This window comes from Danio aesculapii, chromosome 23, assembly GCF_903798145.1.
Source record: "Danio aesculapii chromosome 23, fDanAes4.1, whole genome shotgun sequence".
Taxonomy (NCBI): Eukaryota; Metazoa; Chordata; class Actinopteri; order Cypriniformes; family Danionidae; genus Danio; species Danio aesculapii.
This window is the reverse complement of record NC_079457.1, coordinates 24,984,488-25,007,943: the sequence shown is the minus strand read 5'-3', so window position 1 is coordinate 25,007,943 and position 23,456 is coordinate 24,984,488. Positions and strand designations below refer to the sequence as shown.

At 34.2% G+C, this 23,456-nt stretch overlaps 1 protein-coding gene across 1 annotated transcript; it reads left to right on the top strand.

Moving 5' to 3' along the window:
* Positions 1–260: 260 nt before the first annotated feature.
* On the top strand, positions 261–23,431 carry plekhn1 (pleckstrin homology domain containing, family N member 1). The gene is made up of 16 exons (XM_056449693.1): positions 261–481; positions 3,231–3,321; positions 5,114–5,275; positions 7,489–7,569; positions 9,617–9,707; positions 12,128–12,261; positions 12,598–12,750; positions 16,385–16,465; positions 16,572–16,647; positions 16,811–16,956; positions 17,040–17,180; positions 18,363–18,611; positions 19,845–20,006; positions 20,983–21,198; positions 21,569–21,629; positions 22,614–23,431. The coding sequence occupies exons 1-16, from the start codon at positions 408–410 to the stop codon at positions 22,793–22,795; spliced, it is 2,100 nt and encodes a 699-aa protein (XP_056305668.1). The 5' UTR covers positions 261–407; the 3' UTR covers positions 22,796–23,431.
* The last annotated feature ends 25 nt before the right edge of the window (positions 23,432–23,456 follow it).

Here is a 23,456-nt window from a genome sequence, read left to right as displayed (position 1 = left end):
GACCTCTTAAATGACACCATCAGGATTCATTCATTCAACACTTAATGCTTCATCAAAGTGCACAAAACATTCAAATCAGTGCCATTTGCTTCTAGAAGGTGTGAAAAAGCACACGTTGCCCTTTGTCATCAGGGCTTCATTTAGTGAGTGGATCTCACGCTGAAGGTGTGAACTTCGTTGCTCCGTCCCGTCCCGTCCTCTCCTTTAAATCTCCACCCACACACACTCCCTCTCCCCCTCATACCCTTCTGCTCACGGTCTGCTGTTTCAGTATCAGTCTGGTCTCTGTGCTGAACACTCTCACATTCACTTGGTTCCAGGGAGGTTGGATTACAACTATTGATCTTGCAGACAGAAACACCAGGACTCTCTCATTCAGGAGCTACACACACTAAACCAGGATCAACATGGGGAGTAGTATGTCATGCGTCCCCCAACACAACTTCAGGTTCTCCAGCAAGAGCTTTATACGCAGGAACAGGTAAGAAAGTAGAAAGTTTTGAAAGTATGAATGTTATTCAGACTAAAGCAATCTCACGTAAATGGTTTATTTAATGCTCAGTTTGACAATGAATTGCAGAAGTTTGAAAAATAATTTATATTATATGTCATTCTCTCAAAGTTGAAGATGGAAGTTTATTCTCAATCAGCTGAAAACATTTCTTCAAAATATTCAAAAACACATTTGTTTTGAGAAAATTTAGGTTGTGTGATAAAATAGTTATATTTCTATACAGTGTTGTCCTTACATTTCGTCAAGTTTCGACTAGTTTATATTCTAAGAATATTATCCTAACGTTTTGATTATATATATTATACTATATCTAATTAATAAAGTTTTGATAATGTAAAAAACAGCATTAAATTATGTTTTAACGATTTTTTTTATTGGTTAAACATTTTTTAATTACTAGAGGAATGTATTATAAGATTTTTTTTTATATTAATTTTTCTAATATTCTCAATCAGCTGAAAACATTACTTTGCAACCTTAAAAAACATTAATGTTTCAGGAAGATTTAGGTTGTATGAGAAAATGGTTATTCAAAATGTTGTCCTTACATTAAGAAGTTTCGAAAAGTTTATATTCTAAGAATATTATCCTAACATTTTGATTGTATACAATATATTGTAGTTAATTAAATAAGTTTTGATAATGTAAAACAGCAATATATTATGTTTTAAGGATGTTTGCATTGGTAAAACTTTTTATAATTACTGGAAGAATGTGTTATACAATCATTTTTCTAATATTCTCAATCAACTGAAAATATTACTTTACTGTTAAACCCAAAAAGTTAAGGTAACTCAAACCGAAAGGAAACAATTTGAGCACAGTAAAACCCAATAAATGAAGAGAACTCAAACCAACTGAGTAATGTAAAACCCAATAAGTTAAGGCAACTCAAACCGGTTGAGGAAACCGATTGCTACAAACCAGTTGAGTTAAAACACTAATCTAAATGAGTACTTGTATATAAGATGAAGTAATGAGGTATTTAATTAATTTATTACCTTCAACACTGAGTTCAAAACTCTTTTCAAATGAGTAGAATTAACTGTCAGTACAATTTTGAGTTAACTACACTCATATAACTTGATAAAGTTGATTGCTGGGTTTTACAGTGTTCGAAATAGTCAAAAACATACATTTATATTTGAAGAAAATTTTGGTTGTATGAAAAAAGGTTATAATGGAAATGTCGTCCATACAATTAAACCATGTTTTGAAAAAAATCTATTTTGAAAACTTTAAAAACGTCACAAAAATAAACAATATTGTCATATGTTAAGTGTTAAGACAACTTTCTAGGAACATAAACATATAAATTACACTATCATTCTGTGAATATTTATCTTCTTAATTAAAATGCTTAGTAATATTCATTACTGAGGATGCTTAAATAGGAAATTAGACAGAATCACTGATTAAAAGCAATTCTGTAGGACAGAAGTTGATAGGATAAAGGTTGTTTAATGGTTTGAATTTAGCGGTGTAATGATGCTGCCTGTAAATCTCATTAACTCAGTGTCAGGATCTCACTTCACATACATTCATCTGCTGATAGAATTCACCAGTGTAATGAAGTTAGATCTATTTCTATTTCCAGCATAGCCTTCGGGCAGGGAAGAGCTCTCAGGTTTCCTTGGTTTTGGAGAGAATTGGGTCTTATCCTGCACAGAAAGTAATACTATTGTGCTTGCACAGCTACTGACAGTGATCCGTGTAATTTACTGCTGTCTAATTTGGACAACTCGTCTATCTGTCAGTAAAACATGCATCTGGCCTACTTTAAATCCACTGTATGATTGTTGTGTCTGGTTCACATGTGCTCCGAATAGAAGTTGCTCAGTTCAATTCGGGTTCAGAGTCCTAGACCATAAAAAATCTTTGTATTTTTTACTGCAAACATATCAGATCAGAGTTCAGTGTACCAGGTTGCGGACCCTTTAAAACCCAGCACCCCTATCAGATTTAACACAAGTGACCTGAATGATAGCATTTTTTGTTATCCATTGTAAATAGTTACATGCATTTACAAAGTTGTCTCTGTCAAAAATTCAACAAAGTTGTCGCTGTCAAACATTTACGAGCACGTTCTCTATAACAAACAGTCTACAACATGCATTCTTCTTCCAAATGAATTCTCCGGATGCCAAACACGTTCATCACTGAGCCCTGGTAAATCACCGATACTTCCTATTATTGTCTGCGTGAATGAGCCCAGTGTTGTTATGCTAATTGCATTCAAAGCAGAGACAGATTGACAAAGCGAGAGAAGAAAAACAGGGGAGTCACTGAGGATGAGACTTCCGCGCTGACATTGACTTCCTTAGCTTATCGTCGCGCAGGAAGATCTTCATTATATATATCTGACACTAATGATTATAAATGGGGGTCATGGGAAACAAAAGGCATTTCATGAGCGGGCCATTGTGGTTTGTAACTTAAGCTTTAGTGTTTTTTTTCCTCTTTAAATGCTGCAGACAGAGATGTAAAGCTGATATGTTGACTACAGTGGCAGCTAGGGATGAATAGACATGTGTAAGGGTGATGCAATCTTTTGTGTGGGACACTGAGCCCCGGGATCTTCAGACAGCTTGACTCAGGCTGGTTGCGATTAACTGATCGTCCCGAGTCAAGATAACCCCTCTGTGGGGTCATGTCTATCTGTTCTTATCCCACAACCCCATTCTTGACTAACTAGGGCGTCTTGTTTTGTGAGCAGCAGCCGACTGTTCCGGAAGAAATACCCGCAGGAGGGACAGGAGAAGTCTAACAGCATCATCAACATTCTCTGCACCGTCACCCCAAGAAAGGTGAGAGATCTCCTCATCAATATTTTCATAAGATTGTAATTAAGTTAAGTTTTTATGCTTTGAAGAGTCACTTTCTTTGGTTTTAATGACATTTTAGAAGCATTGATAGAATGTTACTAGAAAACAAGGTCAACTATCTGATTAAGTTATGAATATGTGACCCTGGACAACAAAACCTCAAGCTGCACATGTATATTTGTGGTAATAAACAAAAATACACTGTATGAAAGTTAATTTAAATGAACTTAATCACAAAAATCATTAGAATATTAAGAAAGGATCATGTTCCATGAAGACATTTCGTAAATGCTGCACGATATTGCCATAAACTGCAAAAAAAAAAAACTAATATTGCAATATTTTATTTTTCTGCGATAAACATTGCGATATAAATACAGTTTCAGAAGATAGTTTGAATAGCATTATTTGACGGTTTTAGCAGTATTCAGTTATAAAAATTGACAAATCACAATGCCAAAAAAAATTTTTTCTTACTTTTCATTGTCTAATTTCTAGTCCAAATATCTAAACACAATTCTTAGATGAAGTAAAAACATAGTTTAGTTTTAAAATTCAGGTGAAAAAAGGCAAAATTAAGAGTTTTTCCATAAAACAAGCAAAATTACCTGCCAGTGGAATGAGTAAAATAATCGTGTTTTCACTTTGAAATGTAGATATTTGAACAAGAAACAGATAAACAACTTTTTTTGGTGCATAAAACGTAAAATTTTGTATAAATACAGTCATTAAATACAATTCTGTAGTTCCAAAAATTGACTAATCACAATGCCAAAAAAATGCTTTTCTTACTTTGCTTGGTTTCATTTCTAGTCCAAATATCTAAAAAAAAAACTTAGATCAAGTAAAAACATTGTTTTGTTTTTAAATTCAGATGAAATAAGGTAAAATTAAGAGTTTTTTTTCTCCAAAACAAGCAAAATTATCTGCAAGTGAGGTAAGTAATCTTGTTTTCACTTTAAAATGTAGATATTTGGACTAGAAACAAAGATTTTATTTCTTTGCTACATAAATCAAATGCAGTGATCAAATACAATTCTGTAGCTCCTGGTCAACTATAATCCAGACTTAACAGTTTATATCTTTGCGATGTGATTATTACAGATGCACACATTGTTATATCGATGCTGAAATTATATATTGTGCAGCATTACCAAATATATCAAATCTCAATTTATGATTACTAATATGCTTTGCTTAAAGCTTAATTAAAACAACTAAAGGTGATTTTCCTAATGTTTATATTCCAGATATTGAAATAGTTGTATCTCAGCCAAATATTGTCCTACAATCTTTCAGATTATGTATAAATCTCATTTTCCTTGACCTATTTGACTGGTTTTGTGGTGCAGACTCAGGCGCTATTTAAAAAGTTATGTGAACCTTCAAAATGTCCATTTTTTTTATTTAAAATTATACATACGGTTATACATATTATACCACAAAACAGTTTTATCCAACTATTATAAAAACTTTGTTCATTTAAAATGTCATTACTATCCTCCATGTTTTTTTTTAAGAAATGTTAAAGCATATTTTTTAAAAATGAAGCTCTGAATTTTCACAGAAACTGTATATGATGTCAAAACTAAAGACATTTTTAGAATGCAATAAATATTAAGCAAATGTTGGATTCTGCTATAAAAATGCTGTGTTTATAAATTTGAGAAAACCTCAACAGAGCATAAGCAAAATTTCTTAGTATGCTCCATATTAGCCGTGTTTTCACATATCTTTGCATCACTAATATTTAACACTGTGTGTGTTGCCACAGGAAATGTCACCCAAGGATCTCCAAACGATCGAGAACATCAAATGGGACCCCCCGTTCCCTTACGACCCAGCAAGTGGATGGAAAAAGAGCAGCATAAATGTAAAGAACTACGGCAGAATGATCAACAGCTCCAAAGTTCGCTTTCGCTTCCTACATTGCCAGGTAAGAGACACACCACTTTACATCCAAAACTAAACCCAAACACACTGTCGTCAAGAATAATCATTCAATAAACCTCTCAAAACAGACTTTCACGCGATGATTAAAGTGGTCTGGACACTAATGTCAGTCACTTACTCACTCTCTATGAGCAAATGCACAACAAACAGGTGGAAGATACAAGATGTCATATGGCGGAATGACGTATGTGTGTTTGCTGAATAACTGATGAAAGTCAGTTTGGGAAGTTTAAGCTGTGTCGAAACATGCAGAGACGTGGGGTGTTGTGAAATGAGATTACCTGAGGCAGAACGCACTGATCAAACCACTGATATATTACACACTGACTCTGAAACGTGGGAATCTCTTTGCTTTGATAATATGTAGTCATACTGGGGGAAAAACAAAATGAGTGAGAAGGTGCAGGAAAGAAAAATAACATGGGACAGGGTGAGGTCAAAGGGGGAACGTACTGTACAGTGGTGACATTACAGTTGAAAGGAAATGTTACCTAACAGTATTTGTGATAATAGCATATTCTGTAACATGTGGTAAAAGTCAAGACCTAGATGAGATGAAAGGAAATGAGCCGTCCGTGATAAATCAACGTCAGGCCTTAGAGAAAACAAACACTTCTCAGAAAATATGTTCACTTAGACTTGATTTACACAATACTGTATTTTTCATTCCATTTCCAAAAATTATAGTTGCTGCTTTAAATTTTTTGAGTCAGAAGTCATTTGAACTAACATCATATTAAATAGACAAAAGGAGATAGTTCACCCAAAAATTGTATCACTTACAATCCCTCATGTGTTTTTAAAACTTTGAGTTTCTTTCTTCTGTTGAACACAAAAGAAGATATTTTGAAGAATGCTGAGATCCATCGAGATCACAAAAAAACTACTGAAGTCATTGGGTCCTATAAATCAGCCTTTTTCTAAATATCTTCTTTTGTGTTCAACAGAAGAAACTCTTGAACAAATGAAGAGTGAGTAAATGATGATGAAATTGTAATTTTTGGGTGAACTATCCATTTAAAACATTGTTAAGTGTCATATAAGGCATGACAATGTAATATTTGGGTGGTTACTTTAATTGTTTTAAATTATTTAATTGCGTTTCAACCTCATTTTTTAATTTAAGTTTGTCATAAAAGAGTTTAACTTGACATTTTAAGTGAGTTAAATGTAATTAAGTTAAAATTACAGTATAGTTTTACAGTACAAGTACTATTTTTTTGACACTACTACTGTATATACTGGTTTTCTGCAGCTTTCACCAAGTCAAATGTAAGTCTTTTTAAGACCATGAAGAATTAAATTTTAGACATATAGGGCTAGATGCTATGGATTTTTTACTGGCCCAGCAGAAAATAAAATATAATTTAGTCATATCTTAAATACATAAATGTCGTGTCAAAGCAAGCAGACCATAGTTGTATACATAAATTTTTATTCAATATAACTTAAAACAAACTTGATTACAGGCCGTGGGCTCAAGGTAAATATATAAAGCTGAAAAAGTTTCCATGAATAATTTAGTTTATTTAAAAATAAATAGTAAACATTAAGCATATTAACTAATCTATTATATATTTTTACATTTTATATAAACTTATTGTAATGAAAACATAAGAATTTTATGTTGCCGAATACACTAGTCAAGCTGCACCAGCCTTCATTTACATTTAATTCAAGTTTGTTTTTGTAGCTTAAAAATAAAACTAACAAACGAGTGTATTAAAGCCATTAACCCCAATTCTCACACTCTTCTCAGATGGGATGGCGGGCCAAATCAAAGGTTACAATGGGCCAACTTTGGGTCCTAATTTGGGCATCTCTGCTTTACATAAACAAAGGAAAATTAAGATCCGTTTAAAATTATTTAAGACCTACAAGACAACATTTCAGTGAATTTAAGACTTTTTAAAGCCTAAAATTGTGTTTTAGAAATGTAAGACTTTTTAAGACCCCGCAGACACCCTGAATATATTTTTTGTTCATTTGGTTGAAACGATGCATTCTAAGTTCACATTCAGCATGACCTACTAAAATCTTTATAGCCTATTCAAGCAACAGGAAGATAATAAAGATAAAAAACAAATCTTTTAATCCTCCAATGTTGTTGAATTCAATCCTATAGAGCAGCATTACCTGAAATGATCCCTCCGATTGTGTAGATGCTGAGCTGAAGGAATGTGTCTTTTCTTTTAGGATGTGCATGACTGCTACCTGGACCTGTTCCAAACCCATCTCCATTTTGTCTCCAACAACACAACTGGACTGACATACCAGGTAAAAGATGCATCTATTCATGTTGTTTGACTATGCATACCAAAGCCTGAAATGTAAAGGAGCTCCATATATGGCTGCACGTGTGTCATTGCCTTAGGCTTGAACTGTCGTTTGAGTCATGTGGTAACGGAGACGGAAATTACAGGATTTTTAAGCTTTACGATGATGTCAAATGTGTCTAGCTGCGCCAAAAATGCCACACTAGGTTGTGTTCAATTTTAAAATCTGTCTATTGTGACCTGCGTTAATCAGGTCTGTTTTGACTAATCTGAGTCACTGGGAGGTGGCAAGGTAATAAATGTTCATAATCGATGACAGAGCGTTGCGCAACACAGAATATGTCTACATTGTTATAATTTTCTTAACAATATAACATGTCTTTGTTTTTAAAATAAGATGAAACTACAAAGACATAAATAAAGCTTGTTGTAACTCTTTACAGTAAGGTTGTCTTAGATAATGCTAGCTATATTCACTAACATAAACAATGATTAATACAATTATAACTGTATTTATTCATCTTTGTTAATATTAGTTAATGAAAATAAAGTCATTCGATAGTTAATGTTAACTCATTAACTAATGTTATTAAGTGTGTATTTTGATCTTAATAATGCATAAGTAAATGTTGATCTATGTATTGATCAGTATTAGTTCATATAATACATATAAATACATTAACTAACATTAATGAAACCTTATTGTAAAGTATGACCAAACTTTTATATATATATATGTATATATGTATATATGTATAAATGTATAAATGTATATATATATATATATATATATATATATATATATATATATATATATATATATATATATATATATATGTATGTATGTATGTATGTATGTATGTATGTATGTATGTATGTATGTATGTATGTATGTATGTATGTATGTATGTATGTATGTATGTATGTATGTATGTATGTATGTATATATATATATATATATATATATATATATATATATATATATATATATATATATATATATATATATATATATAAAATTCATTCAAAGAATTTGTATCCGAGACTATATTTAATAGTCTGGGATATCAAAGTGTTTATTTTTTTAAATCAAAATAAAGACCAACTTCCCAAGGAGATCCAGTTAAAAAAGACGGAGCATATATTTATGAATTTATGTATTCTGCAAGCTGCTTATTTCTTTAAATTGGAAAAGTTTATGTTTACCAAATATAGGCCGTTGGCTGAAAGAGATCGCAACAAACATGTCAATAGAAAAAAATCACTTGTATACAGGGTTCATGCACATTTTTACTACTAAAATTCAATGACTTTTCCATGACTTTCGAGTAAATTTTCAAGACCTAATGTTTCATATAATGTCTACGTATACATGGTAAATAATGAGAAAAACGATCCGTTCAAAGTTATTACAGCATATCATAGAACACTCAACAATTTATTAAGTTTAAATGAATCTTTATATCTGTGTAAAATGTATTTAGATACTGTTCACACAGCACTATGTGAGAGCATGTGTTTGACCATGGACAGAAAAGAAGTAAAGACAGCTAACCTATTTTTAAATTTACAGGCATTTGTTAAACTAATTTTCATGACTTTTCCAAAACTTGTTTTTCCAAAACTTTTCCAGGCCTGTAAATTGCCATGTTAAAATTCCATGACATTTCCAGGTTTTTCATGACCGTATGAACCCTGTATATATTAACAAATAAATGCATAATTAAGTTTTTATAGCGTTTGGGGACCTTTTATGTTGTTTTTAAAAGGTGGTGGAGTTGGAAATGTTTTACTAGAACATTAGTAAAAGAGGTGATATTCTGATGTGAAATACTGAGAAGCCTTTTGTTTTGTTTGTTCATTGTTTGCTTGTTGGTTTATGTTATATCTGGCACATGGATATGTGTATGTACATGTTAAAATATATTAAAAAGGTATAAAAATATAAAAAAAAAATATATACATATAAAATATAATATAAAATATAATAAAAATAAATAAATAAAGGTCAACTACTAAACTAACCGTTGTTTATTTTTGTTAAACAGGGAACACTTCCTCTCAAAGAGCTCACGATTTGCAAGGTGCAGAACAGGAACAGCTTTGGTGATCTGCAGGAATTTGCATTCCAGATAAACGGTGAGCGTGCTTGATAATCCAATGCTGAGCTAACAGGAAAGAGGAGGAAAGGAACACAAGATAAAAGCAACAGGGAGATAAAATTACATATATAAAATTGCCCAATCCAGTGTGTTGTAATGCTCTGATATTTTATATCTTAATCGTTGAGGGTCACTCTAGCTCTTCTTTATTCGAAACCCTGTTGTTTTGAGTGTTATGTGAGGGTGGAATTTGTGACTCTTAACTAACCGGAAAACAAAAGACGGAGGCGTGCGTTGTAAAGCCACACTGTAAGGCCCAAAACCACTTCCCATGTTCGGACATTCCAGAGGTTCAAAAGACTGACTACCGAAACCTTCCTCCATTTGCCACTAGTCAAAAAAGACATAAATTGCTCTTCAAGACCCCCCTTGTTATACGACAGGTGCGCCTGAACTCGCTCAGCTGCGCAGCTCTTCACCTCTCCATTTCATTTAAAGTCCTCCACATTCCAGAGCGCTGGACCTGAACACACAAGTCTGCTTATAAATTTTTTTATAAGAATTTACCACATGGAAAAAATATCGGCTTTATTGCTTTGTCACACTGAGTAATCAGCAAAATGCTTTAAATGCTTAATGTTCCGGGAAGATGAGTCAGTGTGGCCATGATTGAATGAAAAAAAAAAGAATTAAAGCTTAACTGTTATGTGATGTTAAGTCCCATTCTCCAAATTACTGAACAAATCTCCTTATTTGGCACAAAATCATCAGACAGGATATTAGAAAAGAGGTGTCTAAATACACACACTGAAGCTTTTTAAAAGAACTGTGCGTGCTGCACATATTCCTTTCAGAAACAAATCAAACAACTAAAATTACAAGGCTGAGAAACAGCAGTTAAGAAAGCATCTGACTACACGATGTGGATGTTTGCACAAGGTCGATTTTACCTCAATTTGGCAGTTAAGTAAAGTCAAAATCCTATTATTTTGGTAGGGGGGTGATCTGTGTAATACCACAAAATCCATGAATCATGCAGGTTCACTCAGATCGCCCTCAGTGGTAAATAACTGAACAGGTTTCAAATCTTTTACCTGATTTTGAATCAGTTTTACGAGTTTGTAGATTTGAAGTAATTTTAATGATACATTTCTAAAATGAAAAGGAATATTGTTGGTTAACAGTCTTCTGTTGTCCTATTTAGCAGATCCCACAATGGATCGAACAGTATAAGGCTTGCCAAGAGATTGTTTTCTGCAGACATTTAATATTTAATATTAGATGATAAGCTAAGTGCATTTGATTGCTTGTACTTTCAGTTTAACATTTGCAATGTTTGAAAAAGCCCATTTTAATCCACAATTTGTCTGAGAGTTTGTTGAATATACAGTTAACCAGAAGTTTGTCTGTGGCATGTGGTGTTTCGAATGCTAGATAGTGAATCATTTTGCAAAGCAAAAGATGGAATTGTTTTAAGTTTTGAAAGCTTTCTCCTATCACTAATTTCTACTACAAAGCGGCTTTCTGACCTCAACCTTTACACATCAGAGAAGAGTTGTGGAGATACACTTACATTTAACATGAACACCATTAAACAACCATGGGCTCATGGGAATTTTCATCTAGAGCGATTGTTTCCAAGGAGGAGCCAAGGATATAGACCTTTCAATGTGGTGATGTCATTGGCCCATGAACAATTTCATAACTGCAACGAGGCAATTCAATCATAACTTACTGTTAAAACAGCTATCATAACACTATTAATCAATATGTGGCTCTTTTCGGATTCTCAGAAGCTATAGAAATTAAAATGTAAAACAGGAAATAAAATGGGAACATTGTTTGTTTACATCCCTCAAAATGGTCTAAAAATGGTACTTCATTTGGGTCCCTTCTTTCCAAGATGACATCATACGCGTTCGTTCTACAACACCACTTTAATTATATTAAGGCATGTAGATTTCTGAGAGTGAGCTTTGGGAATCTAGCAGTGCCACATTTCCAGGTTGGGCTCTATGTATTATGGGGCAAAAAAAAAAAAAGTCTTTCACATGAACACGTGCCTTTACTAACAACCTTTCACGCAGGACAGAGGGCTGATATCTGGCCTGATAAAAGCTGGAATGTGGCTCTGATAACAGAGAGATTCCAGATTTGATGCATTCTTACAGAGTAGCTGTTCTTAATAAAGGCACAACTGGTTTACCATGAATGCATGGCATGTTGTGATGTTAAGAGCTCTTGAAACTGATTATTTTCTCTGAGGGTCAAAAGAGTCAGCACTGGCATTTTGACATAAAACCGAGCATTGCTTTACAAGCCATTGCATCTGTACTTAAAAACAAGAGATTTACCAAAATATTCAGCAACCTGTTACAGGCTCCCAAACATATCCAGATGGCCAGTGGTCATAGTCATCTGACCTAACCTTTGACCCCTTTTCTTTGACCTTTGCAGGGGTCAGCCTGAACCCTATCATTGTGTACTGCTCGACAGAAGAGGAGATGAACAACTGGTTTGGGCTTCTGAAAGAACAAATCGAGGCCAACGGTGGCAATGCAATCGCACTGGAGACATACACAAGAGTTAAGGTACTGAAAAGTCCACCTTTTAATCAGATTATCAACTTGTGACAGCCAAAGACAAGGTATAAGCTAAGAAGAAGGTGTTAATTCAGGTCAGAGTGACTAATGTTTGTCATTGTCCTCTAAGGGAGTGGTTTCTTTTGTGGTCAACTTAGCTGAATCTTTCAAAGAAATTTCTGACACATCATGCTATTGCAGCAAGTCATAATTAGAGAAGACGTGCAATTGATTTCTCTGAAATTCTCAGTTTGGATGACTTTATCGTTCCCGTATATCAAGCAGGATACATCACGTCTGTTGTTTCTTTTGAACAATGACCGAAACCCAATTGTGTCTCCACAGCTGCAGTGTTCAGAAGAGACCACAGTAGGAAAGGAGGAGCTGAGGAACTCCATCAGTAAAGAGCCCATATATGAGTGGGAGGGTTCGCAACGAGAGAGTCTTGGACCCATTACTTACGTCACCAAAGTCAAACTGCAACACATGCCCTGTCAGGTAAGAGCTCTTCAAGATCCAACATCTTGACGTTCATGGTTGGATTACTTGTATAACCTGGAAATACAATATATAGTTAGTTAGTTTATTTTTAAGGCACAATAAAACAACAGTTGTTGACCATTGTGCTGTACAAACCAAAAAGCAAATGATCAAAAATAGACAGCAACAGATAAATCAACATAGAATACATACAACATACAACATATCATCAAGACATGACACCAGATAGGTACAATAGGATCAATTTCCTCCCAATTTAAAAGCTCTTTCTAGGAGGTGTAGTTTAAGTTTCCCTCTGAACAAAGATTCGTTGGAAATTGTTCTAATGAACATAGGTAGCCCGTTCCAAATTTTAGGACCTACAACAGAGAAAGCTCAATCTCCTTTTTCCTTTAATTTGTATCTGGGAACTACTAGCATTTTCTGTTATATATACTATTTACATAAAACTATATTAATATAAATAATCATATTAACATATTTCTAATCTAAGTTGACATTCATTTCAACATAAAAAAAATGCTACTTGGTTTTATAAAATACATCCAATTGAATGACATTGAGCTAACACGGACTAACAATAAGCAGCTGTTAAAGAAAATTAATAAATACCATATATGTATTACCTGTTTTAATAGTGGATTATAAAAAATATATATAAAGATTTTAAAACGATTTAATTACAGCAACATATTTATTATACATCAAAAACTGTAATATTATTCTTTATTTTAATAAGTAAAGTAACATGCCAGGCCTACATCCATTTGTCCACAGTGGTAACATTATGCAACGGTAAATGACGTTCACTCTGAAAAGCCTTTGAATGAAGTGTTTGGTCTTAGCATGACGAGGGTCCCTAGATTCACTTCCATGCTTCCTTAAGAGGTGCAAAGCAAGCTCAGTTTACGCTCAGGGGAGTCTGTTTTGGCACGACTGCTTTCACAGAACCCCTATTAGTCTATGTCTGCTTGGTATCAGCGGGTCTCCTTGAACCGTCAGCACACAAACACAAAGCACGCTAGTTCGTACTATGGGAAACGTGTAGTGTAACCAAATATCCGGTGTACGTGTGGCCAAGTATGAGGGAGGGTGTGCAACCGATAGTCCTTCTTAAGTGTACTGTGAGAGCGGAGAGGATCTGCTTGTGAAAAGGGTGTGTAAACCAGTTGCTTGCCTCACGCACTTGACTTGACTCACCCAGCAGCTGTCTTTGAAGTACACACCCTGAGCCGAGCTAAAACACACACTCAGGGTCAGTGTGAGACCTTTGGGAAATTAGTACAAAGTGATGGTCAGCTTCAGTATTATGATTAGACCACAGTTAGATCCGGTCCTACAATTCCACTCAAGTTGCATAGGGATTTTCACTGTTTAGAGGCAGACCATCCATTAGTAGGGACTAAAGTGTAGTTTTTTCTAAAGTGTGCTTTAAAAAGAAATGTTTGCCCAAAAAATAAAAGTTTGGTTATCATTTACTCACCCTGTTTGAGATTTTGGTAACCAATTTTGATAAAGGTTTGCTAACTTGTACACTGTTAATAAAAATTTTTTTTCCAGCAGCTGGGGTAAAATAACGGCCGTTAGATTACAGATATTTACTGTAAAATAACAGACGTTAAATCACAGACATTTACTGTAAATAACGGAGATTAAATTACAGACATTTTCTATAAAAAAATGAACTTTAAATTACAGACATTTACTGTAAATAACGGAGATTAAATTGCAGACATTTTCTGTAAAAAAACGAACTTTAAATTACAGACATTTACTGTAAATAACGGACATTAAATTACAGACATTTTATGTAAAAAACGGATGTAAAATTACAGACATTGTAAAACAACGGACGTTAAATTACAGGCATTTACTGTAAAATAACGGATGTTAAATTACAGACATTGTAAAACAACGGACGTTCAATTACAGGCATTTACTGTAAAATAACGAATGTTAAATTACAGGCATTTACTGTAAAATAACAGACGTTAAATTACAGGCATTTACTGTAAAATAACGGATGTTAAATTACAGGCATTTACTGTAAAATAACGGATGTTAAATTACAGGCATTTACTGTAAAATAACAGACGTTAAATCACAGACATTTACTGTAAATAACGGAGATTAAATTACAGACATTTTCTGTAAAAAAACGAACTTTAAATTACAGACATTTACTGTAAATAATGGACATTAAATTACAGGCATTTACTGTAAAATAACAGGCATTAAATTACAGAAATGTAAATTTATGTAATTTACCATCTGTTATTTTATGAAAAATGTCTGTAGTTTAACGTCCGTTATTTTACTTTTTTCTGGCACCCTAGCTGCCAGAAAATAAACATAAAATAACAGATTTTTTTTACAGTGTAGCCATCGACTTTCAAAGTATTTTTTTTTTTTGCTATGGAAGCCAATAGCTACTGGTTTACAACATTCTTAAAAAATAACTTTCTTTAGCTAGTATTAGTATTTCAACATAAAAAAAAAACTTAGAATTGCTTGAAACCACTTAAGTGTGAGTCACTAACTTTGCTTCCATCCAAAGATGCAAATTACATTTATGCACAAAACTGGAATATCGCATAACAGACATGAGAATAAAGCACCGTTTCCATCCAATGAGTCAAAGAGAACAAAATAGTCTCTTTCTGATTAACTGGTGCCAAATAAAAGTAAAAACTTAATTTAATGTGGTAAGAGAAGCTGCATGAATCTTTTTTTATTTAATAAATTACTTCCGCCTCAAGACAAATGCCGACATGCAATGAACATGTGGTGGCGTTTGAAGGCATGAGACACGGAGCACAGACGCTCTAGATTATTCTAAAGGTAATTAATAATATAACAACACTAATACTGAAATGGTTACGCCGTTTTATAATGACCAAAACAACATTTTAGATGTATTACAACGTGCTCAGCCTGCTGGTTTGTCCATTCACACACATTTTTTTGATCATCACATGATCTCTTATAACAACATGAATTTTTTAATACACATACTGGAATTTGTTCGGTAAAAGTTCCATCGTAGTTTATGTGCGTCTTTTCTTAACGAATAAAAAGTTTATCCTACTTAGTTGTGCACATATGTTTTTTATGCCCATTTTCAAAACTTATGCACATCATGGTGTTTCCGTCAACTGTTTTTTATGCACATATCCAAAATGCACATAAAAATAGGTAAATGGAAACATAGCTAATGATGAGTCTTTTCATTGTTGCAAGAACTATCCCTTTAGTCTGATCAAGTCACATGATTTCAGCAAACACAGCTTCATTAGGTTGGTTAAATTAAAATAAATCTACTTTAAGTTGCTTTGGATAAAAGCATCTAATTATTTAATTGAAACTATTATGATAATGATTAGTGCATCAAAGTCGTGGTTAATTTGTGGAACCAAAAAAACACATTCTTTTAGCTTTATTTGTAGTAAAGCAATGGTTAATTTTTATAAGAGACAATGACTCTTCCGTGCCTTTGAAAACATTCCTAGAACAAAAATAGACTAAGTAACTGCAATAACGTCTAAAACAACTCAATATCAGCATCTTGTATATTGAACTGCAGTGCAAAAGCAATAATAACTGTGATTGAATTTCTCTGTTCGGCTCACAGGAGCAGTATGACCGTCTGCTGGTGCTGTACCCCAACTATCTCATAATTCTGTCAGAAGAGAGTGATGGCCTCTTTTACAAGGTATCTCAAAATAATTCAATTTGCGCAACAGACCGCAGCAGTAATGCCGCGAAAATAACTGAGTGATGTACTCTGGAAATAATCTTGCATTTATTTGAAATTGCAGGGCAAACTTCCTCTCAACATGATCACAGTTACAACACCCTGCCAGGACATCAAACCCAACACATTTATGATTGAGGGTGAGTTAATAAGCCATAATTCAATCACCGGATGTTATTGTACTTGGCAATGATCTGATATGTGCCATAAAGATGAGTGTAAACTCTGATTGTTTTAGTATCGCACGCATGCTTCTGCACAGATACATAACTGACTCCAACTCTTGTGGCTTTTCATTGATAGGGAAGCTGATAAACCCCATCATCGTGTCCTGTCTGGACAAGAGCGAGTTCCAAGACTGGATCCAGTATTTCAAAAACGCTGACGTCCCAATCCTCAGCCCTCCTCCCCCCGTGTATGACATCATTTACACTCCAACACAGAAACAGGTGAGTGTTCGCTTCCATCTTGGACATGGTGTCGAGTATCTTTGATACTGCGCGAAAGATATTCACATTCATGTTATTCTCAGGCTCCAGAGTTGGACAGGTGGAGCGCCAGCAGCCATGGAGTTTCCGAGCCACCAAAGCAGGACAAACGCAGATCTTATGAGCTCCAGCTGCCCAGTGCTGATGGCAACCCAATTTCCCCTGGTTATGCTGAGCCACTTTGCGTAAGTGTCAATCCCAGCAACCTATTAACATCAAGCTGTGAACATATTTGTCCAGCTGCTGTGTGTTAAACTTGGTGAATTGCTCTTATTGAAGGCAATGGTAATCCACAGATGTAAAATATTAGGCATTGTTCATCACGATGACTTGTGTATTTATTTTAGAGGAGCAGCACATGTGGTTGCAAACTAGATCAGCAGTGTTTCTGTTAATAATTAACTTGTGTGTGACTGATTTCCGTTGTGTTACCTCCTACACGAATCTTATGAATTAGCAATGCACATTGATTTGCCAAGTATTCTAAACAAGTAGGCGACTTATGTAATATTCTTTAGTCTATTTAATCCAATTCTCAACTCTTGAAATGTTAACATCTGAGACCTAACTTTATAACCTATATACTGTACACTGTAATACGTTTCACTTGGTTAAACTTACAAACTCAAGTTCACCAGCTGCCTTGAAAATGTGAGTCAAGTCAACTTAGAGAGATTCTTTGTTTCAACTTAAGATTTTGAGTTTTAGTTAAATATATTGTGAAACACAACATTTCTATAAGTTGAGTTGACTTACATTTTGAAGGGAGCTGGTGAACTTGAGTTTGTAAGTTTAATCAAAGTGAAACATTTTATATGCGGTTAAAATGATTTACATTTAACATGATCGTGGTTAAAGAGCTTTGGTAAACTATCCTGAACTCGCCTGGAGCACAAGCTTTTAACATATTTCTGATTGAAACAGGATATTTTATTGACCACAAGTGAATATTAAGTGGAAAATATCTTTATACACCAGAAGATATCCAGACTGAATGCAGATATGCAGTAAAAAATAACTGTTTGAACAAGACTAGGTTACAGTATTTACTTTTATTAAAGTATACCAAAGGTTTTTCCTGTTGAATACGTCAAATTTCAATATTCATATTCATATTTGTTATTATTTTCATTTTTTTTAGATTTTAGTATAGTTTGCAATATTTTGAGCCTAAATGTTATTTCAGTTCGTTTTTATACTATACGTATTTTATTTTACACAACTATATATATTTTATATTTAAAACAAATGTTTATATTTTTACTAAACAACACCCAAACAGCATTTAATCATTTGTTGTCGGTGTTGTGATCTGAAAAGAAAAAAAACCCCTCTTAACCAGTTCTGTCTTTTGTGTGTTGATACAGTTCATTTCCAGCAGACCGACCTCATCAGACACCCAGTATTCAGCTCATCTAGGCAGCAGGAGCAGCAGCTTCTCCTCTCGTGTCAGACCCGTTCCTGACCACCGTCCCATTTCACACCACTACCCCTCCCCTCCAAAGCCATCCTATCTCGCCTCTGAAGGGGTCCTGTCACCAGTTTACAACACACCATACAGTGCAATGCATCGCAATGGCCCTGTTCAACGTATTGAGAAGGCCCCGCTAGTCAAGGTAATAAGGCCATTGTTATCGATTCCATAAATAAAAGTTTATTTTAATGTATTTTTTGGATTAGTTTGATGATGATGTATGTTTGCCATTTTATTTGTTAGACCCCAGGAACAATAAGTCACTACATTGGTAGAGGCTAATTGGGATCTTGAGTTTCCTTTATGCTGAACACAATAGAAGCAACTTTGAATAATGTTGGAAACAATAAGCCATTGAACTACTGGTCTCCAACATTCTTCAAAATATCTTAATGTTTTGACAGAAAAAAGAAACTCATGTAGGTCTGGGATTACTTGAGGGAGATTAAATGACGAGTAATTTGCCATTTTGGGTGAACTATTCCATTTTTACTTTATTTTTGATGTTAGTGATATTTTCACTGCAAATGACCCAGCAAATAATTTTGTGTTTTAAAGACGTCTAATAGACATTTAAATGTAAACAGCTTGGCAAAAAATAAGTCTAAACTTGGGCTGTCAGTGAAAATCTGATAGACATCTAAGAATATCCCAAAACTAGACTAGTCGTCAAACAGACAGACCAGACAGACGTTATATTTGTAGTCATTCATTTCTGTTTATTTGATGACTAGTCTAGTTTTAGTCTATTCTTAGACATCTATTAGATTTTCATTGATAGCCAAAATTTAGCCTTGTTTAAGACAAGACGACTATGTTTAGCCATCTATTAAACATCTATTACACTGTAAAACCCAAAAGTCAACTTCATCAACTGAAATGAGTGTAGTTAACTCAAAATTAACTGAAAGTTAATTCTACTCATTTGAAAAAAAGTTTTGAACTCAGTGTTGAAGGTAATGGGTTAATTAAATACCTCATTACTTCAACTTGAATGGAGTAAGTTCATAGTATTCACATAGATTACCATTTTAGCTGAAATGATTTGTTGCAATCGGTTTCCTCAAACAGTTTGAGTTGCCTTAACTTATTGGGTTTTACAGTACTCAGTTGGTTTGAGTTCTCTTCATTTATTGGGTTTTACTGTGCTCAAATTGCTTCATTTACTCAAATGGATTAAGTTCACAGTACTCATTAGGATTCATTTTTGAATTAAATGGTTTGTTGCAATCGGTTTCCTCAAATGATCTGAGTTACCTTAACTTTTTGGGTTTTACAGTGTAGACATCCTTTAAAAACAAAAAATGCTTGTTGGGGAATAATTTGTAGTAATAAAAATGGATTTAATTAAAAGTAAAATTCTGTCTTTGTTCAGTCAAACAGCTGGAGCACGCCACAAACAAACATCAAACACCAACTCCTAGTTCCTCACCGCCACTCGGACTTGTTCTCCCATCGGAAACCTCTCTCGCCCCTTTATGACGACCCCAGCACCCCCCAAATGTACCCACTGGAGGAGAGCTCTGCCCAGCCATCGGTAAGTGGGTCAGGATATCAGATCTGCTCTCTCACTTGACACCAGTGCCGCTGGTGACCAAACACCCCGAAAGCATGAGCGCTGATTTGATGCACTAAAGCCATGGAAAGTCCCCATAGCCTGCATTACTAATTGATCAGAGCAGATGCATAATGAAAAAGGCTGCTCAGCGAACGAGACAAAGTTACCAATTGTAGCAAGCACATTTCAGACAATATTTCGGCAGGTTTACACTTGTCTGGTTTTCAAAAACCGGATTACATAATGGGTTTAGGTCTAAATCCTTAAATCAACTGACAGTCCAGAAGTGGAGCTTCTGTTAAGTCTTGCTCCAGTTGCTTGTGTTGATCAAATAGAGTCTTACACTGTATCTATTCTTCAGCTTGCAATTTCTCATTTACTTGAGAGTGTAAAAAAATAAATAAATTAAAAAAATAAATTAAAAAAATTCACAAAAAGTCATGACAGCAAATTCATTTATTAATTAATTTTCCTTTGCCTTTGTCCCTTATTTATCAGGGGTCACCACAGTGGAATGAACCACCAACTATTCTGGAATATTTTTATGCAGCAGACAACCCAGTACTGGGAAATGACAGCAAATGTTTTGTTTAAGTTTAATCAGTTAATCAGGCTTGAACTGAATAGTTTTAATGATATAATATTTTACTTTATATTTTAGTCAGTTTAATTAATTTGAAGTTGAAATAACTAGAAAGGTTAGTTTGATTCAACTAAGAACAATTTGGGCAGTAATTTCTCTTTTTTTTTTTTTTTTTTTACAGTCGAGTGTTCCCATGTAATAAAGATTTTAGTCAGCTTTAATTAATTGTTATTATTTAATTTTTACAGTCGAGGGTTCCCATGTAATAAAGATTTTAGTCAGCTTTAATTAATTGTTATTATTTAATCAAAATAAATAAATCAATAAAAATTGCAAATCTTCTAATAAAGTGCATGTTTTTCCGCTGTACAGCACTCGTCTCGGGGCTCCGTGGAGCAGTATCCTCCTCTCCTTCCTCCCACTTTCCGGCTGTGCACTCCTCCTCTAGGGAGGAAAAACAGACCCGGTCAGGCCCTGGAGCCCGAGGTCAACAGCGAGTGGTCAGATGAACTACGTGCCAGAGCTGTTTCTAAACTGAAGATACTGCCCACTCCAAACCGACAGACACAGCACATCCACATCTCTCAGGTAACTGGACTATTGTAGTTTTCCTTTAAAGGATTGTGAGGTGTTAATTACCTTCACCCCATTTTAATATCAGGATAGAGTCTTACACATACATATATACAGTTGTAGTCAGAATACAGTTTCTTGTCATCTCAACTTAAATTAGTCAAACTGTCTAATAATATTACTTTAAACTTTGTATGGCTAAAATAATTTAGACAAAACCTGACTAACTTCTTAAGTTAAGTTACAGGTTTACCAAATTAAGTTTATTAAGTTTACCAAAAACTTTTATTGTCATGAGTTTTTGTAATATAATGTTTTACAGTGTGCCATAAATAAATGTACTCTAGCTTCAAAGATTGAACTCCTATTCTTCGGTCTGTTACAGAGAGGCTTCTCAGGTCACACTATCATGGAGGCGCAGCAGATTCCTTACAGTTACTCGCCAGGTGAGATTTTTTTGCCATGCAAAACTTATGAGACAGTTGCAAGACTGTAACAAACTGATATGTTCATTTCACGGATGCAGATACGGAACAAGATATGCAAGATATGCACAGCAAGCAGTACAACCAGTTTTGTGTCCACAACTTTTGTTTAAAGTCTTAAAACGGTGACCTGGATCATAATTATGCTTTATAGGCTGCTTAAAATAAACAATTAATTAGGCCAAACCGTATAGTAAATACTCTGTGGTTAAAATCCACCAGCATAGGGAGCAAATAATTTAAGGCAACGTGCAAACTCCAACTAATAGGATGGTTTTAGAATGACCTTTACTAGGGTTTGATGGTGTGTGTTTGCACAGGCAGGACATGACAGTAGAAACAAGAGTGCAGATGAAGAGGAGATGTGTATGTGTGTGTGTGGGTGCGTGTGTGTGTGTTATAAATGACAGTGCAGAGACAGAAAGAGCAGCGAAAGGACAGAATTACCAATGAGAGTGATTTAAAGCTCACAAGTGGGAGATCCTTCAAGACGTCTCATAGCCGCTCTGTGAAAAGAACACAACAAACCGCATGTTAAATCTTACATTAGGACATGAAGTATTTAGACAGCTCAGTTTACTGGCCTTTTAAACATGAGGAATTTGATTTTAATAAAACAATGTTGAATTAACGAATTTTGATTGTTTTGGGTATAATCAGATTAAAGCTGTGTAATTAGCAAGAAATACAATTAATATTATTTTAAAAAATGAATGAATTATATAATCTGTATCCATTAACCGCAAAAACGCTCTAGGAAACACATTAATTATTTAAAAAATTATAATGAATAAAAAATATTTGAAAAAAAATACTGAACAAGTAACTGGTGTAGTAATTATATATTTTCTATGAAACAGTATCTTGTTACATTAACTGTACATAAAACAAAACAGTTAGTAGTAGTATTTGAAGAAATGAATGATTTTCTTTTGCTTCTGACAGATGACTCTTACCTTCAGCCAGTGGAGCCAGATGACCTGGAAATGGACTATGATAACATATGGGAGTTGGAGCAGGATAACAGAATGATTCAGCCTCTGCCTGGAACTTCACCACACCGGACACTGGCTTACTTTGGGGCTCAGGGCCTGGGCGCAATGACAACACAACAGAGATGGTCATGAAAGAGAACAATGGGCTCATGCCCGTCCGGACTTGCACACACTGCAGACTAATTAAAGCCACAAATGCACAATGGGCATGTCTTTACCAGCGGCCGGCATGCCCGAGTAACAGGATATTCACAGTTTGTTTTGTCAGTGGCTCTGTGACATATTTTGCACATGTACTGTCTTTTAATTGTATGGTGATGGTTTCAGACCGCTGTATGCATTCGGTACGAACAAGTGTAATGCATTTATGTATATACGAATACAATATATTTTTTTCAAAGGTAGCATTTTGGAGCTTTGCATATAGTTTAGTTTGTGTACAAATGAAAGTCCAACAAACATGGATAAATACATACCAAATGTAAATATATTCTTTTTTATTTAATTTTTTAATTTAAGGTATTGTTATTATTGTTATTTTATTATTTATACTTCATTGTGGAATTCTACTATTTGTTCAAAAGATGTACGTGTTCTGTAAAGGTATTCATTTATAAAGAAATACACCTTTTGCTTTGTTTATGAAAGAGATAAACACTGATAAGACCCATTTGTAACACTTTCAACTTTATGAATGAATGTGTTGTTTATTTTTTACATTTCTGAGCGATTAAAATTGTATTTTTCAAATAAAAGTTCTCAAAACACCTTTACTCTGTCATGTTGTTTGGAG

What these genes read in the sequence shown, in the direction of transcription:
- plekhn1 (XM_056449693.1), top strand. Translation starts at nt 408, where the DNA reads ATGGGGAGTAGTATGTCATGCGTCCCCCAACACAACTTCAGGTTCTCC. An exon ending in AGCTTTATACGCAGGAACAG is followed by an intron (nt 482 to 3,230) that starts GTAAGAAAGTAG and finishes TTTTGTGAGCAG; the next exon opens with CAGCCGACTGTTCCGGAAGA. An exon ending in ATTTGCATTCCAGATAAACG is followed by an intron (nt 9,708 to 12,127) that starts GTGAGCGTGCTT and finishes TGACCTTTGCAG; the next exon opens with GGGTCAGCCTGAACCCTATC.